General features: G+C 39.4%; 1 protein-coding gene across 7 annotated transcripts in view; it reads right to left on the bottom strand.

Moving 5' to 3' along the window:
* Nucleotides 1-2,697: 2,697 nt before the first annotated feature.
* The window catches only part of PIK3R1 (phosphoinositide-3-kinase regulatory subunit 1), an 85,213-nt gene continuing 70,401 nt past the window's right edge, over nt 2,698-17,509 (bottom strand). For 5 of the 7 annotated variants that reach the window (XM_031666196.1, XM_021939408.2, XM_009208553.4 and 2 more), the window contains 9 exons: nt 11,756-11,858; nt 10,957-11,055; nt 10,673-10,853; nt 10,322-10,447; nt 9,489-9,631; nt 9,077-9,253; nt 8,913-8,981; nt 8,063-8,233; nt 2,698-6,951 (listed from right to left, as the gene is read on the bottom strand). In XM_031666196.1, the coding sequence (XP_031522056.1) occupies nt 6,762-6,951; nt 8,063-8,233; nt 8,913-8,981; nt 9,077-9,253; nt 9,489-9,631; nt 10,322-10,447; nt 10,673-10,853; nt 10,957-11,055; nt 11,756-11,858 (1,259 nt within the window). In that variant the 3' untranslated portion in view covers nt 2,698-6,761. The other 2 variants (XM_003899757.4, XM_009208555.4) reach the window with 2 other exon arrangements.

Raw genomic sequence — 17,509 nt, 5'->3', positions numbered from 1 at the left:
AGGTTACAAAGTGCTATCTTTTGAGAAGATAATCTGAAGTTTGGATAGTGAGTAATCAATTCTATCTATTTAAGATATTGCAATTGATTTTTATTTTTAAATAGACTTTCTAAGGGACAAGTTCAGGGAAAAAAAGGTGTCTTAAATTGACTGACACTGTATCAGGTCTTAACAGACTCTACTTCCCTGCCTCCCACCATGCCCCAGAGGGTTTGGTAGGCCACATTCTCTTAGCACTTCATGCTTTAGGTAGATGGGCAGAGTGTCATTTCCAAATACACTCCACTCCACACTGTCAAGAACTTGGCTACCAATTTAGATTCACCTCAAGTGTCACGTTTAAGATGTCAGCAAGAAAAGTATACCCCAATTCTAGGCATGCTTTCACTTGGCCATAGTCACTGGCAACATAAAAGACCACCAGTTGTGGGTTAAAATTGGTGGTCAGATTGTAAATGGACAACTGGGGGACTGAGAAGCTTCATTCAGCTCACTTAATCACAGCATATGCTCTAGAAGGAGTCCCAGAGGCCCAAACCTTTATCTCACAGATAAGGAGTTGGAGGCCTGGAAGGTGCCTTGAATTGGCCCGCTTCCCACAGCTGGTTAAAGACAGATAAAAAGACCAGGCTGGGTCTCCTAAACTGCAAATCAATCTATTTTCTTTTTTCTATGGCCTATACTATGAACATAAATTATAAAGTAACATATCACTCATTAATGGCAATGGTTTTTAGTTAAAATACTAGAAGTACTATTTCAGTAAGCAGGTGATCTAAAGTCGTGATCTTCAAACTTTAGTATACATTAAAATCACTCAGCTTGTTGAAACAGATTGCTAGGCTCCAGTGTCAGAGTTAGTAGGTCAGGGGTAGAGCCTGTGAATTTGTACTTCTAATAGGTTTCCAAGTGAAGCTGATATGAATGCTGTTAATCTGGGAACCACACTTTGGGAACCACTGGTTTAAAGCAAGCCCAGGCTATTTCCTGCCATTCATCATTGGCCACCTGTGCACTGTCTACTAATTGAAAGCCACATGGTTACCTCCCCAGCAAAATGTTACCAGTGAGTTTTGTTTGTTTGTTTGTTTGTTTTGCATTCTCTTGTGCATTTTCCATTGAAAGGCTATTACATTACAGCATAGGGGTAAAGAGCTCTGGCTTGAGAAGTCTATGCATTCAACTCTGCTCTCAGATGCTGCATGATCTTGAGCAAGTCATTTCACATCTATGCCTGTTTTCTCATCTAAAAAATGGGAATATAATCATCTTACCCACATAATTGTGGAAAGAGGAAGACAAAGAGTTTAATAGATGATGATCACTTGATATGTCAGAGACCAGTGGGGGGTGGGGGTGGGAATTACCCTAGCTTTTACTGGAAGAATTGAATGATGATAATTACTTGGGTGAGGGAAGGGCTTGGAAACCAAATAGGGGTGGTGAGGGAAACCAGACATTTAGCAACAGCATAAAGCTGCAACCACTTCTTGGGCTAGAGTAAAAATGGGAGGAGGTAATGTTTCCAGAGCCTTCTCCTGAGAGCTAGAGCAGAGGGGGTTTGCTCAGACCTGAAAGTGAGGGTCTATCTGGCAGGAGCTAGAGTCAGGGAAGAGACACCTAGAAGTTGGAGGGCAAGAGATCCAGGGAATATAGTTCTCTGTGATACCAAACAGAGCAGGGGGAAAGCAGAAAATCAGTCTTGGAGCTACTGCCATACTCAAAAAATATTTATCATTGTTGCCCTGAGAGTAATTATTTGTATGTCCCTCTCCCCTCTACTACTGGACTATGTCTTCAGGTCTAGACCCTCACCTTCACATGTGCCTACATGTAAACACCATATACATGCAAAGTGGTATTGCCTTACGTCCACTTAGCAATAAAAACAAATGGGAAAGTTATCTACAGTAAGACTTGTGCATCTTGACTAGGTGATACAAAGTAAAATCTGCATTTGCGGTATAGCTTAGCTGCTGTCTGCAGCCCCATGTCATCCCTGCACTGTGAGTGTTCAAAATATGCAGACTGTACAACAGAGACAAAACTAGACACTTGGTTCTTAAGGATGATTCTCAAGGTTTGGGGATGAATGCAGAGGCGGCGAGAAGAATTGAGGGATGATGGACATTCTAGGTTTCCTATAGCGAGAACATGCCTTGAAAGGACATCACCTAGAGGTATTTCCTCATTTAAGATGGTGAAATTGGCCGAGCGCAGTGGCTCATGCCTGTAATCCCAGTACTTTGGGAGGCTGAGGTGGAGCGGATCACGAGGTCAGGAGATCGAGACCATCCTGGCTAGGTGAAACCCCGTCTCTGCTAAAATTACAATTAGCGGGGCATGGTGGCGGGCGCATGTAGTCCCAGCTACTCAGGAGGCTGAGGCAGGAGAATGGTGTGAACCCAGGAGGCGGAGCTTGCAGTGAGCCAAGATCACACCACTGCACTCCAGCCTGGGTGACAGAGCAAGACTCTGTCTCAGAAAAAAAAAAAATGGTGAAATATATTAACAACAGCTCAGTATTACTTACATGTGAACACTCAACGTCCTTCGCAACTTTACAAAAATGAGATACTGTGATAACGATCAAAGCGGGTGGGTGGGAGAAATAAAAATAGCAGCAATATTTATAAGCCACAAGACAGCTGTTTTAGAAAGATTTCTTAGGTGGTAAGTGAAATTTCAACCCAAAACTTAAGTTTCAAAACAACCTTTATTCTGTTTGAAGATCTAATACAATGCATTAAAGCAACTTAAAACAAGACATAGCTCCACTGAATCTATAACTTGAACGAAATGTCAAGGAGGCACACTACCCCCACCCCCCACCCCAGTTGCCTTGTGAAGGCAAAATTACAACTGACCGTGACATCCTCCCTCTCGTCAAAAGACCAACTTTATTTTAACAATGTCATATAAACAGATTTGTAAAAACATTGAACTGATTGTAGCTTTAAAAAATACACAGGTATAAATGAGTTTTTTTTGTTTTGCTTTTTTTTAAAAATATATATATATATATATTTATATATATATATATATTAGCAGCATCCTGGGCAGTTAATGCTATCTCATGGTGACAAGTTTCATGTTAAGTTGGATAGTCTTTCCAATTGACTCAATTCTATTTCTTCCTCACCAGTATTTTCTAGAACTGGTTTTTTAAAAAATAAGAATTTGGCATTTTGGAACTTTGTCCCATGTGAGACATTGTGCTTTAAACTGCCCCTTTCTAAAAATGACCCTAAACTCAAACAGATCTCAGGGTCTGCGATTCAACTAACTTGGATACCATGCATAGCAAAAGCACAGTTGTTAAAACCAGCAGAATTTTTCTTCCAAAGGAACATCAGTAGGACTTCCCAAACATGTTACTAGTTCATAACCAGCTACATGACAAAGGAATTGGTTCCCCACAGTGACAGCTCACATAAACACATTTTGACTCGACACACTGAAAACAAGGATTTCCAAGCTAAGCAAGTCATCTGACCAGCTCCCTAAAAGGAGTAACTTTTAAAAACACAAAAAAGCCAAAGAAATATGAACTTCTCACTTCACTTGCAAACAATTTTCACCTTTGTAAGACAAAACAAAGCAACCTCAATGGGAAAAATCCCATACACATATATAAGAATTGTACTAGACGTTTGCTTGTTATGTACTTGAACTCAACTACTGTGGATCTGTTTTGGCTGAAAGGTGTACCGGAAACACAGTCCATGCACATATACATATATACATATATCAAAAGGCCGTGAAGTTATCAGATGTTGCAAACACATGCTTTTTGCTTTTTCATGTGGTTATGATCTCGTGTGTGTAACGTGAGGTCCCAATGCTCCCACTTCTATGCCCTATCACAGCCTCACTGCAGCTTAGCTTCTGGCTTTATCTTTAGGATGCTACACTGGGTGGGAAAAACTGATGCATGGATAAAATCACATATCAGGAGTGCCTCTGCTGTATCTAGTCATACTCAGCCGTTCAGACTATTGTTAGGAGGACTGTCTGATGAAACTCAAAGTGCCCGGCTAGCAAAATATCTAAAAAGACAAATGCAGTGAGCAAGCTACACTGCACTCAAAAAGGCATCGGGCAGAATAGGTCTGGTGTAACTCAGTCATATGGAATGATGAATCCTACTTTGCTGTTCAGTGAAAAGATCTACTGCACTTATGTTTGTGAGATGCAAAAATAAGGCAACTGCCTAAATACCACGTCATCTTGCAAAGACTGTTGAAGCCAAAATTCACAAAACTGTAGCTTTTAATAAAAATATTCAATCTCAGATCTTATATTTTAGAAATAAAAATTTGTACGTCATAGCATACATGTGCTACCAAAGAAAACCCACAAACCTAGTTTAAAAACTATTAACCAATTAACTGTTAGACTTGTGTGTGATCTAGAAGGATATCACAATAACTTTAAAGCAGAGACACAGACTAAACCAGGGAAATCATCAGTTGTCTGGCGATGAGAGGGAGATGGTCAGATCAGTGAAGTCAAGTTTGAGGGCTAACAGTCTTGCTGTAAGACTGACTTTTGCTTAAGTATGAGTAGCTTTATGTAAAGAGGAAAAATACATTCTACAGATGATTCACTCAGCTGCAAGACTGATTCTTTCAAAAGGTACAACATTAAAAAACAAAGGAACAGAAAACCCTCACCCTAGTACTTAAACAGAAATATAGCTGTGGGTAAATCTAATATGGAGAAAGGGAAATTTGAAATTGCAAGATGTCATTTAAGTCTATTAGGGTAGTGACCATATTATGGTTGCTAATTAGTCTTTATTCCTCCTAACACATGTACAGTTCCTACTGAACATACCAGCTTTTGCAGATCTAAATCAGGAAGAGAGATCTCTCACTCCTGCCCTAAACGGGAAACATTATGCTAACTATGCTTCCTTTTCCCCCGTAGTGAAGCACATACAATGATTAGGATGAATGAGAAGGACTGCCACTTGGATTCCTGCAATGGCCATGACCTTAGCGAGCTCCACACAGTCCAGAGCAGTGACAGTACGATTGTGTCCATTTGCTTTATGTTCTAAACCAAATGGAAAGCTAGGAGTAACCAACATCCCACCAAAAGTATTTTTTCAGATCATGCTTTTTTTTTTTCCTAAAATGAGTGAGTATTTGCTGGTCGTGATGGATAGTCCAATGTGACAGAGATCATCCCTTTAAACCAGTGTTCTAAACAAAGGTGAGCGCTGTTCCAGGAACCCAAAAACAAACTTGGCACTTCCTTCCTAAGAACTGAAATACCTGGCCAGTCACACTGTGTTAGTTACAGTAGGTTTGTAATTGTCATTAATTGATAACTAGCAAATCAAAGTGAGAAAAGACTGAAGTAGAAGAAGCAACTTCACTTTGCAGTTATTCACTTCTCTGTAAATCATGAGAAAGACAAAGTGCATATAACCTTGCCTCCCCCTCCCACCACCCGACCTGATACATCTCTTCACTACATTCCCCCCTCCCTAGATTCAAGAAGTTCACAATTCTTTATGAAATAAACATTGCCAGGTACCGTATTTTAAGAGTCTTAAAACAACATTGTTGGACTCAGCAATACTTTGTCATATTCATATATCTTTTTTTTTTTTTTTTATTGAATAAAGCAGCTTTGAAGCTTATCAGGCACTGCCCAACAAAACAGTCCAAAAAAATCTGTTATGAACTTTTTATCCTTGGGCTAACAGCCAAGTACTCTGTACAAGAAAAACTGTAAAATATTTCATAGTTTTAATTCTGAAGCCATTTTTTTTTACTGGCATCCTGTACATTTCTTTTAAAAAAGGATAACAAAAATGAATATTAACAAAAATCCGGGACAACAATATTTTCAAGCAACAAAAACTGGGGTGGGGAAGCTTATTCTGAAGGTACATTTAAAACTGAAATAACAACTTAATGAAAATTAAGAATTGCATAGCGCTGTGAATTTAGCCTTCAGCAAAACAAAACAGAAGCTATTTGGTATTGATACAAATCCATCTATTTGATAGTTAGTCATCCAATATTATGTACATATTTTATATACTGAATGTCATTTTAAGTCCTGTTTTCCAAACTCCATTTTTCTGTTGCTGGGTTTTTGTTTTTTGACAAGTTTAAACACTTTCTGGCACTTTCTATGACAGAATTTCTTCTGAACATACATGAACTGACGTTCTCCCAAAGCGTCCCTTGTGAGTGGAAGTGCCTTTCTGCTACATATCGTTCATTTGTTAGAAAATGAAATAATCCACAGTGCGATGTGTCTGGGTCCACCGTGCACAGCAACATCCAGGCTAAACCAGGCTGGACCGAACCTTCTCAGGCCAGGGTTCTTCTGCCTCTCTCTCCTCCGCTCTCCACAGTCCCAACTTTCAGCTGGTAAAGCTTCAGAAAGCATTAACAAGCACCATGGTTAAAGGCCTCTTTGTCCCTGCACGCAGAGATTTTTGCATTTCTTTTTCTCTTTGTGTTGTATGTGGTTGTGGCTTTAAATTAAACCAAAGAAAAAAAGAAAGAGAAAGAAAGGATAAGCACTCCAGCTTAGAAACGTGTGGTCATCATACAGCCCTAGGCTGCATATCTTCCCCTACTTCTTTTTTTGTGAAAGAAAGCTCTAGTCCCATCCGAAGACAGATGGCTTCGTTTCTGCAGCTCAATTCACAGATCAGACTGGAGAGGAGCCCTTTGCTTTCCAGAGGCCTCAGGGTGGCTGAACTTCAGGAGAAGGATCAGAGAGTAAGCGCTTCATCGCCTCTGCTGTGCATATACTGGGTAGGCTAGTGTGACATTGAGGGAGTCGTTGTGCTGCACGAGGGAGGTGTGTTGGTAATGTAGCACCAGTTCTTTCAGAGAGCTGTACAAGTTATAGGGCTCGGCAAAGCCATAGCCAGTCGCTGTTTTGTTTATGACACAATGCTTTACTTCGCCGTCCACCCTAGAGAGGAGAGAAGAAAAACTGTCTTTTGAGCTTGCCCAAGCCAATTCACAACTCTACAGAGCATGTTTAATAAAAAGCATCATTGTGCAGTTTCAACTTGGGGAAAGGGTCCTAGGTTACAGTAGACTCTTGGCCCTGTCACATGGTAGACACTTGGCTGAGTGCCTTGGGTAGGTAACCCAGCTTCACTGACCTACTTTATTTTCATCTTTAAAATGGTTTAAAGGGAAGACACAATAGTAAAATGTATGTAATACAGTTACTTTGAGAAATGAAAGGAGATCATGCATGCAATATGCTTGATAAAATGCCTGACATGTGGTAAGCATGCAACAAATGGTAGCTTCCAACCATGATGAGGACAACTATCAGCAGTGCTCCATGACTAGCAGTGTTACTATTACTCCCAGGATGATTATTCATAGGATTCCTTCTTTCTGGCTGTCCTTGAGGTGTCTGCACAACTCTCCATCTCTGCATGTGCCCTTAGACAAGGTAAGGACAAAAGGACCCTTCTTTGCTGTAGGAATATTTCCCTCATTAAATGAAAGGTGATCATGGAGTATAACATACTTTTAGAACCATTCCCTACTAGAGGACATGAATTTCTCTGAAATGGTGATGTCAGTGATCCCATGTGGGTATACCTGTCTCAAGGATAATGATCAGAATCCTTTCTCTTTTTTGACCTGTTCCTGATGAGTGTTTTTCCTATGGGTGATGTTCTCACATAAATTACCTCAGATTCTAACTATAGTAGCCTTGAGAGGCAAAAAGGGCAGGCATTGCTGCTTCCATTTTAAAGACGAGAAAAAAAGGTTTAGCGGCGTCTCGTGATTAACTAGCACTGAATGGGAATCCAAACCCTAGTCTTCCAGCTAAACAGTAGGTATCTACTAGACTGTATTAACATATATGTATGTTTCTATTAGATTGTATTAACATATACTTCTGGCTAGACTTTAACATGGTATTACGTCTGCTTTGGTTTCTCTTCTACATTACTGCACTATAAGCTTATTCAAGACTATTTCAAAACTCAATGAATGAATGAATGAAACATGTCTTCATGAGATGTTGTAAAGAATAGTTTGCCGGAGATACATACACTACAGAGCAGGCGTAGCAGCCCTGTTTACTGCTCTCCCGGACAAGAAAAGTGCCATCTCGCTTCCCTCGCAACAGGTTTTCGGCTTTGTTTCGGTTGCTGCTTCCAACATTCCACGTCTTCTCATCATGATGGGGTAAATCTTCATCATCTTCCACCAGCGAATATTGGCTAGGCAGGCAGGGCAGAAAGTTTCTAAATGAAGAGTGCCGGAGCCATCAGCCTGCCTTGCTGTCTTCCCTAGGCATACCCCCCTCACTTCCCTCTTGGCCCCTACCAAGCCAGTCAGACTGGCCATCACATGCCTGCCTCTGCCTGACCTGAGTTTTCCTCTCCTGGTATTCAGCCTCCAGTGCAACCTCCCAGGACAAAGAGTTAGCAATCAATTGTACTATTTCTATTTTCAGGCAACCACACTGAGGTACCTGGGCAGACTGGAAGGTATTAAAACAATCTTGTTTATCCAGTTTAGATCAGGAAATTGACGAGGAAGATTGCCAGTTTTTGAATAATTCAAACAAAGTATATACTTAAGCTTTAAAATATATTAAGCATAATTATTTTCTCTCTGGCTGTTCCAAAAATATTTTGGGATTTTTCAGATGTTCGGGGACATCATTATGGACACAGAGTTGTTTCACAGCATTATGAGTAAAAATAAATCCTAGTCCTCCTTAGCTAGGCTTTCTTTTTTTAAAATTCTGGATAATGGCACTGAGTTTATACATTTTCTCCTACAAGATGTTCCAAACTCAGTAAAATTCCTCACTTGTTCTAAAAACAAAGCAAGCATGCATTTTCCTAAAATGAGAAAAATCTTCTGCTGTCACCATCTTTAGTAACTACTTACTCTTCAGTGTTTTCATTGCCCAACCACTCGTTCAACTTCTTTTGCCGAACACCTTTTTGAGTCAACCACCTGAAAAACAGTTTTGAAAAAAGAATGCATTAACTCATCCTGAATTGTAGCAATCACCAGTTATTCATGTATAGGATTCCATTTCAAATACTTACATCAAGTATTGGTCTCTCGTCTTTCTCAGCTGGATAAGGTCTGGTTTAATGCTGTTCATACGTTTGTCAATTTCTCGATACTCAGCTGCCTGCTTCTTCAAGTCTTCTTCCAATCTTCTTCTACTGTCAATAATTTCACTGATTCGAGACTTCAACTTATCATAATTATGCATAATCCTGCAGGCAAAAGAAATGCATTTGTCATTATCTGGGTACGTCATGAACAGTCCCCAAAGTTTATGAAAAGTTTCACTATAGTTTCCCAGCCGTTTTCCTCAGGTAAAGCGTGGCTTCTCTTCCTGTCATTTTTAAATCATTCAAAGCACAGAAAGCAAGATCATTTTTAAATGGTTTTAGAGGATTTTGGTTATCTCTCGCACAAGAACAAGGGAAACAACTATGGTTCACCAACCTTTGTATTTCTTTCTCATTGCCTTCACGTTTAAACTTTTCTATGTATTCTTTGCTGTAGCGCTCCTGGGTCTGGCACTGTTCTTCAAATATTTTTATGGTTTCATTAAATGCTTCAATAGCTGTCCTTTTCATTTGGATTTCCTGCAACATAATTTTAAAAAGATAATGTCATACCTTTCATAGAACAATTTCTTACTGCAAGACACCACCAGGACATTTGATCTGTATTATTAGCAGACTGGGACTCGAATTCATAAAATCCATTAAAATAGTATCCCAGAAACAAATACTTCCTCTGGAGAATTTTCTCAATCTATGAAAAATGATTGCTTGGCAATTTCCCATAGTTTTTATCTTCCTAAAAGCTATTGTAGTTTCTATAGCATCTCTGTTGTTTTCTATTCCCTCTGGCATTCCCAGATACATGAGTGACCAGTGAAGAGTAAGGGTCTAGAAAAACACAGCAGTAAATGTAGCCCTTCCTTTTGGTTGCAGGATATATATTAATGCCTAAATCTCCGTTTCAGGGAGTCTGTGAAACTTCCAGTTATTACTAAACTTCCAATCTAAACAGGATCCTTCTATCAGGAATTAAATCAACTTGAAACTCAGTGACTGCTTCAGGTATCACGTGAACTTAATTTATTATTCTGATACTTAAAATTTTTGGTTTAAAGGTTTAGAGATATGCTAGAATAATCAACAATGATTCACAAATAAATGATCTCACCCCCACTTCATTCATAAAAACCCTTTAAATTCTTTTTTCCATGTTAGTCTTCAAAAACTAAGAGTTCTAAACTTTTAATCTGATTTTCATAGAAAACTCACCTGGGATGTACGGGTATATTCTTCATATAATCTATCATATTCTCTACTTTTTTCTTGAAACTGAGTGTTATATTCATGTAATTTTTTCCCTACAGCTTCAATATTATCTTCTTTGACAACTTGATCCTAGAAAGATTAATATAAATTCAATGGATGAGGTATTTAATCAAATAACAACTGTTTAACAAAATAGCTGACATGGAAACATCTTTAAAATTGCAATTATGTAATTACAAATGTAAAGTTTTTTAGACTTGATTACATGTAATTCATCTGTTTCAAATGTTTTCTAAGTATTCGAAGTATCTTGTCTAAACATCGTAACTGGATAATTCATTCAGTTTTTATTACCTGTTGGTATTTGGATACTGGATAAAGTAATTTCACATCCAGCTTGGGATTATACTGAGCTAGAGATTCATTCCGGTAGTGGTTTATTAATTCAACCACAGAATTGAAGGTTAATGGGTCAGAGAAGCCATATTTCCCATCTCGATGAAATATTTTGATTAATTTGTTATTTCCCCCTTTCCTGTAAAAACAATATAAAAATGAAGGTATTAACATTTTCAAATAAAGAAATATGTTTTAATATCAGCCCAAAACCCTAATTTCAGCTATATTCCTCAGCTTACCTTAGTGTAAGAGTATAATCACCATGCATTTTAGTAGACGCATCTCGTACCAAAAAGGTCCCATCTGCTGTATCTCGAAGTTTTTCATTCACTTCTTCCCTGAAATGAAAACACAAAACCATGCTCATCTTAAGGTTCAGTGACCACAGATTTATATTTTTTCAAATAGACTATTTTTTAGAGCAGTTTTAGGTTCACAGCAAAATCAAGTGAAAAGTACAGTGAGTGCCCATATTCCTCCTGTCCACATAGATTTAAATGAATTGCATTTTCAGAGCTTACTAATAAAAGCTTACTAATAATTTGTTTAAATAGAAATGTCAGCAATTGCAGTCTCATCACAAACAGGTGCATATCACTTTCACTACTGGTGTATCTGTGGTACTAAGTTTTTATTGTTTCAAGTAAACATTACAATCTCTCTGACAAATGAGCGCAGAAACTCATGATCTCAAAAAGGTTTCTCCAACCTTACTCCCCCTTCCCAAAGCTAACATAAAATGGCATTGTTTTCTTACTGTGTTTAAGACAAGAATTCTTAGAGTTGTGCTTAACAGATAGAGTGCCTTCACACTCTGTCAATAATGAAACTTCCCAGGTATTTAATTTCCTGTGGCATCCAGCACCCACAGTTCTCCAGCGCTCAGTGACTTTTTCTGGTCGTCTTTGGAAGAGAACCAACTATGCTTCATGCTTATGTTGGATGATATCCTAAAAATGGAACTTAGCAAGCTGGTGCTTTTCTTTCTCTTAATCTGAAACTCTGTATCTAGTGAAAACGAAGTTTCTGTAGCCTTACCTCGAGATATCTCCCCAGTACCATTCAGCATCTTGTAAGGACATATTGTTATTCATACCGTTGTTGGCTACAGTAGTGGGTTTTGGTGGTTTAGGAGGCAGTGCTGCAGATGAAAAAGAAAAAGTTGTTCGCAATCCCAACTACATAAGCACTAAATTTCTTTAGATAAGTACTTTTACTTTTAAAAAATCAAAAAATTAGAGTAACTGAAATATACAGCATTAGTTCACAATTCCATGCAATATGGAAGATAATTTTCTTAAAAAAAAAAATTTCAGAGCATGGCTCAAAAAGAAATGAAACTGAAAAGGAGAAAAGAGAGAGAGCCTTAGAAACTGACAAATAAATTGGGCTGGCCATGTGAATAAATTTCAAAGTAAATCCAGAGTCATGACATTCTACACTTCTAGATTCTAGTTATATTAAAGTTTCATGCCTGGTCAAATCCATCTAAAGTAAGAAACTATGAACATATGAATAGCAGAAATAACATGAGTTGGCTTTAATTTCCTCCTCTTATTTAATTATGAAAGACAAATTTGGTCTCTGTCCTCCACAAACGCTGTTGCAGTAATAAAAAGGCTCATCTACAGCAGTATGTTTTCCACAGCAGTATGTTTTAAGAGGAGGAATTGGGCTTCTCTAATCTTAGTATTTCAGGCACTGTTCTGCAAAAAGCCACTTTAAGAAACTCTCATCTGTGCCCTAAATCTCTTTAGTATTTATGTTAATATTCTGTTGGATAAATTGTGCTCTATATGCCAGGTATGATTAAAAGCCATATCCCCCTTCCTCAATGTCAAATCAGTATTCATATATACCAATTGGTGACAAATAAAAGACTGCAATATTCCTGAATATCTTAAATGGGGGCAGGGGAGCTAACACTGGAATAAAACAACTTAGGAAACAAAATAAATCTAGGATTTTTAGGTAAATTCTGTCATAAGTTTTTAAAGCACTGTTACTATTTTAACTTATGCAAAAAATGATTTCAGTTATCTACGAAGAATATTTTACAGACTAACAATAATGGAACGTCAACTTCCTTTTTCATTATAATATCTTAATACAAGAGAGGACAAGCAAAGTCTCAACATCTAGAACTGAGTTGTAATCACTGCAACATTTTACATGCTTTCTAAAGTACTGTTATCACTGCAAAGTGCCACACTGGTCTCATCCACTGGCAACAGAGAAAAGCAGCACAAAGGATGCATCATTTTAATTACAGGGACAATATCCCACAACATAACTCACCCAGGGAAGGATCTCGATTAACAAAAGACACCAGTGAAAAACTGGAGTTCAATTCACATCCATTCAAGTAAGAATAAGCATTTACCACACACAGCCTGAGCTGCTTGCTTCCAGACAGTCAAACAATCTGTTTAATTTTTAAGCCATGAGCAAACTAATTTTTATCAATGAAACAAATTAATAAAAACAGAAATCTAAAAAGGATCTTTTTTACAGTAGCTTTCAACAAATTAAAAAGCCACGAAATTAACTAATTCTAATACCGCAGTATTACCTGGTGGGTCCATTTCTATATAAAACATCAAGTCTGTGCCACAATTTATATCTGTCTTGGCATATTCTAAATCCAGGTCTTCCATATTCCAAACAGTATTGTACATTTGTGCAAGAGTTTCCTTGGCTGAGCTCAGTTATAAGAAAAGAGTCCGGCTTTCTTTGTAATGGTGTCTTGGAATTCATTTTAAAACCTATAAGGGGCTGCACTGAAACCTATTACATCACACGCCCCAGCCAATCAAGTCAGAAAAATGTCACCAGACCACTCCTGCTTCATCAGTTCTCTTCTATACCAGCCTTAATATAATGCCAACCTCACTGAGAAGCTACATTTAATAGAATTGCAGTATATACACGCTCATCCTTTCAAAAAGGTGTTTAATTTGACTGTTCTCCTCCAGCAGCGAGTTTTCTAATTCCTTGTTTATTACTCCTTGCAGCATGGTACGCTCTGCTGTTGGCAGGTTGACAAAAGCTGATATGCTGCAGCTCTGAGCTTTTCTCCCCACTTACTGCATCTGGGTTTATAGATAGCCCAGTCATTCCTTGGTTTAAAAATCTTACAAAGGCATTAAAAGGGTATACTGAAGCTACATTTTATAGTCCTTAGATATCTCTCATGTATAAGAGAAGCAGAACGGACTACTCCTGGTATTTAATTTCAGTCCTCCGTAATTCACTGAAAACCCAGAATTTAAACACTGTCACAAATGTACCATATTAGAAAGGACAGTTAAAAGAAAATGTATAGATAAAATGTCCTCCTCTACCAAACATTCCAAAGTTAAAACTAGACTTTATAGACGAACAATGAAAATTCTGAATAGGAATGCAGATGCCTATTAGCAGAAATATTAAACGTAATTGTCAACATTATTAATGAGAATTTTAATGTGACTGCCTACAAAAACTGGGCAAAGAAAATGCTTCTTCCAAAAAGAAAGAGGCTATAGATCAGAATGCAGAGTAGAGGTATATTTATCTTTGCAAAATGTTTCACTGATGAACCCATCTTCACTACTAATACTGCTTGAACGGGAAGATGATGTAATCACTTTTTTTTTTTTTTTCTTTTTCCCCTCTATCTCAAATGCTTCACTCCAGGACAATTATTCTTTCTTAGCACTACTTAATATAAATAAATCAATTTTAGTTCTTCAAAGTCATTCTGCATATAATCCTGTCACCCTTATAGGAGCCCACTGTACATTCTCATTGTGAACCAATCTCTTTACATTCACAATATTACGATGGCGGGGGGGGGGGGGCTCTTCCCCCACGTAAATGTGGCTCATTTAAAAAACTATAGTGGGCTCTGTGATCTATGTACACACGTATGTCACATATTTGTGTGACCATTTAAAAAACACAGAAACCCTTGAGACTTTCTGTAAAATTTGGGATCATAAAATATATGAAAAAGCAGACCAAAGGCAAGGCATTCTGTTCTCTGACGTCCTCCGTCTAGTTTAATTCATTTTCCCATTATTGAGAAAAGCAGGCTCACCTTGTTCCTTCCCACCCTCTCCCACTTTTCTATTTGCCTAAGTTTAGATAAACCTGAACTCAAATTCAAATAAAAATGGTAAAAGTGGCGTTGTGCCCTCAGATAAGATTCAGAGAAACATTCTTTTTTAGTTTAATTAAAATGTCGACCCTCCCCCAAAGCAAGGAGAGAAGTTCTCCAAGCAGCTGTGGCCGGTGTAACAGCCCAGAGTGCCAGTCCGTGCATTTGGGAACCGTCGGTGCAAACCAGTCTGGCTGTTGGATCTGCTGTGGCAAACTAACCCAGGGAGAAGGCAGGGAGACAGGTGATTTTACATGGTCTCTCCAAGCCCTGGCCTGGCACCAACTTCCAGCCAAACACGTTGTAATTAGTACCTTCTTCCTGAACTTCCAACCTAAACCCTATCTTTCCCAGCCACTGTCCCCCTCGAGGACAGGGGGAGTGTCTCCCCTAATCTCCCATCTGTCCTCCCCAGGCAGCGCTTACAGGGGCGCACGCACACACACGTACTCCAAGACAAACTACAGAGAGGCACCGCTCAGATAAACCACAGGGAAGGAACAGAGAAGTGCACAAATTCAAGGCAACTTACTTTGCAGGTTATGCATTTCAACGGTTTCCCTTTGAAATGCCTGTATCCGACAATGAAAAAAAAAAAAAATCCCCAAAGCTGTTCTTCCACCAAGTGGGCCAAGCCCCCGCACCTCCCCCCAGCCTGTTCCTGGCGGGCAGTGCTCGTGCCCGGCGCCGAGAGTGCGCGCAGGAGCGGGGGCGCCGCCAGGACCCTCCGGGCACGCACAGTGGAACAGCTCCGCTCGGCTCGGCTCGGCTCGGCTCGTCCCTCCGCCCCACGCCCCGCCCGGCAGTGCGTCCGGGCGTCCGGGCCACCGCCGCTCACCGCCGGCTCCTCATTGAGAAGCCAACTGGATTTTGCTACTGTACTGGGGAGGAAAGGAGCCCAGGCGCTCGCACGTCTCCCTTAGATAAAGATCGCAGCTTCATGATTAACTTGGGCAGGTTCAAATATTTGCTGAGCTAGGGATTTCGGGAGGGGGAGGGGAGCCCAAGTCAAAGTTGTCATCGGCTGACAAGTGGCCAATGCAAGACCAACTTGATCATTTTCGCCTAGGAAATGAGAAGGCCATTGTGAGAGGACCTAAAATAGTCTCACTGGCTGCTGAGCGCGCTGGCTGGCTCGCGAGGCTCAAGTAGCCGACAGTGAAGCGAGGCACTATGCACCGCCAAACACAGGAAGTGGCTGAGCTAGTTCAGCAAAAAATAGAATCAAAGCCTCACTTGTAAAGGCCTGAACCTCTTGGAACAACCCAGAACACAGTGCCTCGCTCGTGTCTACCTCTTGCACCTCCTCCCACACACCAGCACAGACAGCCCCGCAGGTGTAACAGGAAAGCCCTTGTGAGCAGCTCGGGCAGGGAGCAGATTACAAAAGTGTTCAATAGTAAGTAGTAGGAGGGCATCCTCGGACGAATATTAAACCCCACACCACATGCATACTATACTCCATGATCATGTGACGATTCAGAAAAAAAAAAAAAAAAAAACACTGCGGCTATTTTTATGAGGTCGATTGCAACTCGCATTTAAATGGCCATATGACCTGCTAATTAAAAGGTGTCTCTGCATTAGGTTTATGTGCCAGCTAATGGGGTAAAGGATAGAAGGGCAGAGAAGGACATACCTTTCTAGTGGATGTTTGCCCTTTATTTGAGAAAGTGGGCAATAGACAAGACTTGGGATTATTGACTACTATTTAAATAATTAAAATTTGATCTAAGAAAATTTTCAGTTGCATCAGCATAGATAGCTTTAAGGTTATCCAGGGAAATCACCAAACTTTACACCAGAAAGTAATTTAGAGATCAATCAATTCCTTCATGCCATTGGGGGTGGGGGGGGGGGGAACAAAATCTGACCCAGGGAGGTGAAGTGGTTTGCAGAAGATTATAGCCCTAAGACTAGAACCCCATCTTCTGATGGTTTCAAATGCCCTTTTCTACCCACTGTTCCTGCTCCTCACTTCTCTTTCTTTGCTAGAGAAAGTAAAATAATGGACAAAACTGAAGTTAATCTTTTAAGCCACATGCAAAAAATTTCACACCCCCAACAAAACTCTCTTTCTGTTTTCTATTTTTAGCTTGCTTCAAAACATTTCATTCCCTTTGAAGACATAGGTTCTTTCAATAATACCCTCATACTCTGCAAGGGAAAGTGATCCAGTGGTCACATAAAGTCCACACAGGCCAACAGTAGGAACGAGCTTCAAGCTTACTTGAAATATCTGGCAAGTGCTGTTAAACTCACGATGAAAGTGATTTTACAAACTTTCCTTTCATGCAACTGATAAAATATTGAAAAACTTTCCCAATGGAAATAACAGTCTATAAGTGAATCTGCCATCTGATCACAGGGACATATGGTTAGTTCAGAGAATACCCTTGCATCCTGAGCTGCATAATCTTGCCCTACTTTTAAAAATAGCCTTTCTAAAGCTAGAAACATTGGAAACATCAGTCTCCTAAGCATACCTGTCTGGATTCACATGATGTTTCATGTCAAAACCTTCTAAGATTAAAATGCTCTGTTAAGTCCAACAGTATATTTTCTGTTTCAGAAGAAAATGAGCCACTGGAAAGCAGTACTCTCTCAACGCATAGAAAGTAAGTCTTGAAATAGGTTGGAAAAACTTTGCC

This window comes from Papio anubis, chromosome 5, assembly GCF_008728515.1.
Source record: "Papio anubis isolate 15944 chromosome 5, Panubis1.0, whole genome shotgun sequence".
Classification (NCBI taxonomy): Eukaryota; Metazoa; Chordata; class Mammalia; order Primates; family Cercopithecidae; genus Papio; species Papio anubis.
The sequence above is the reverse complement of the archived record's forward strand: the minus strand, read 5'-3'. Positions and strand labels throughout refer to the sequence as shown.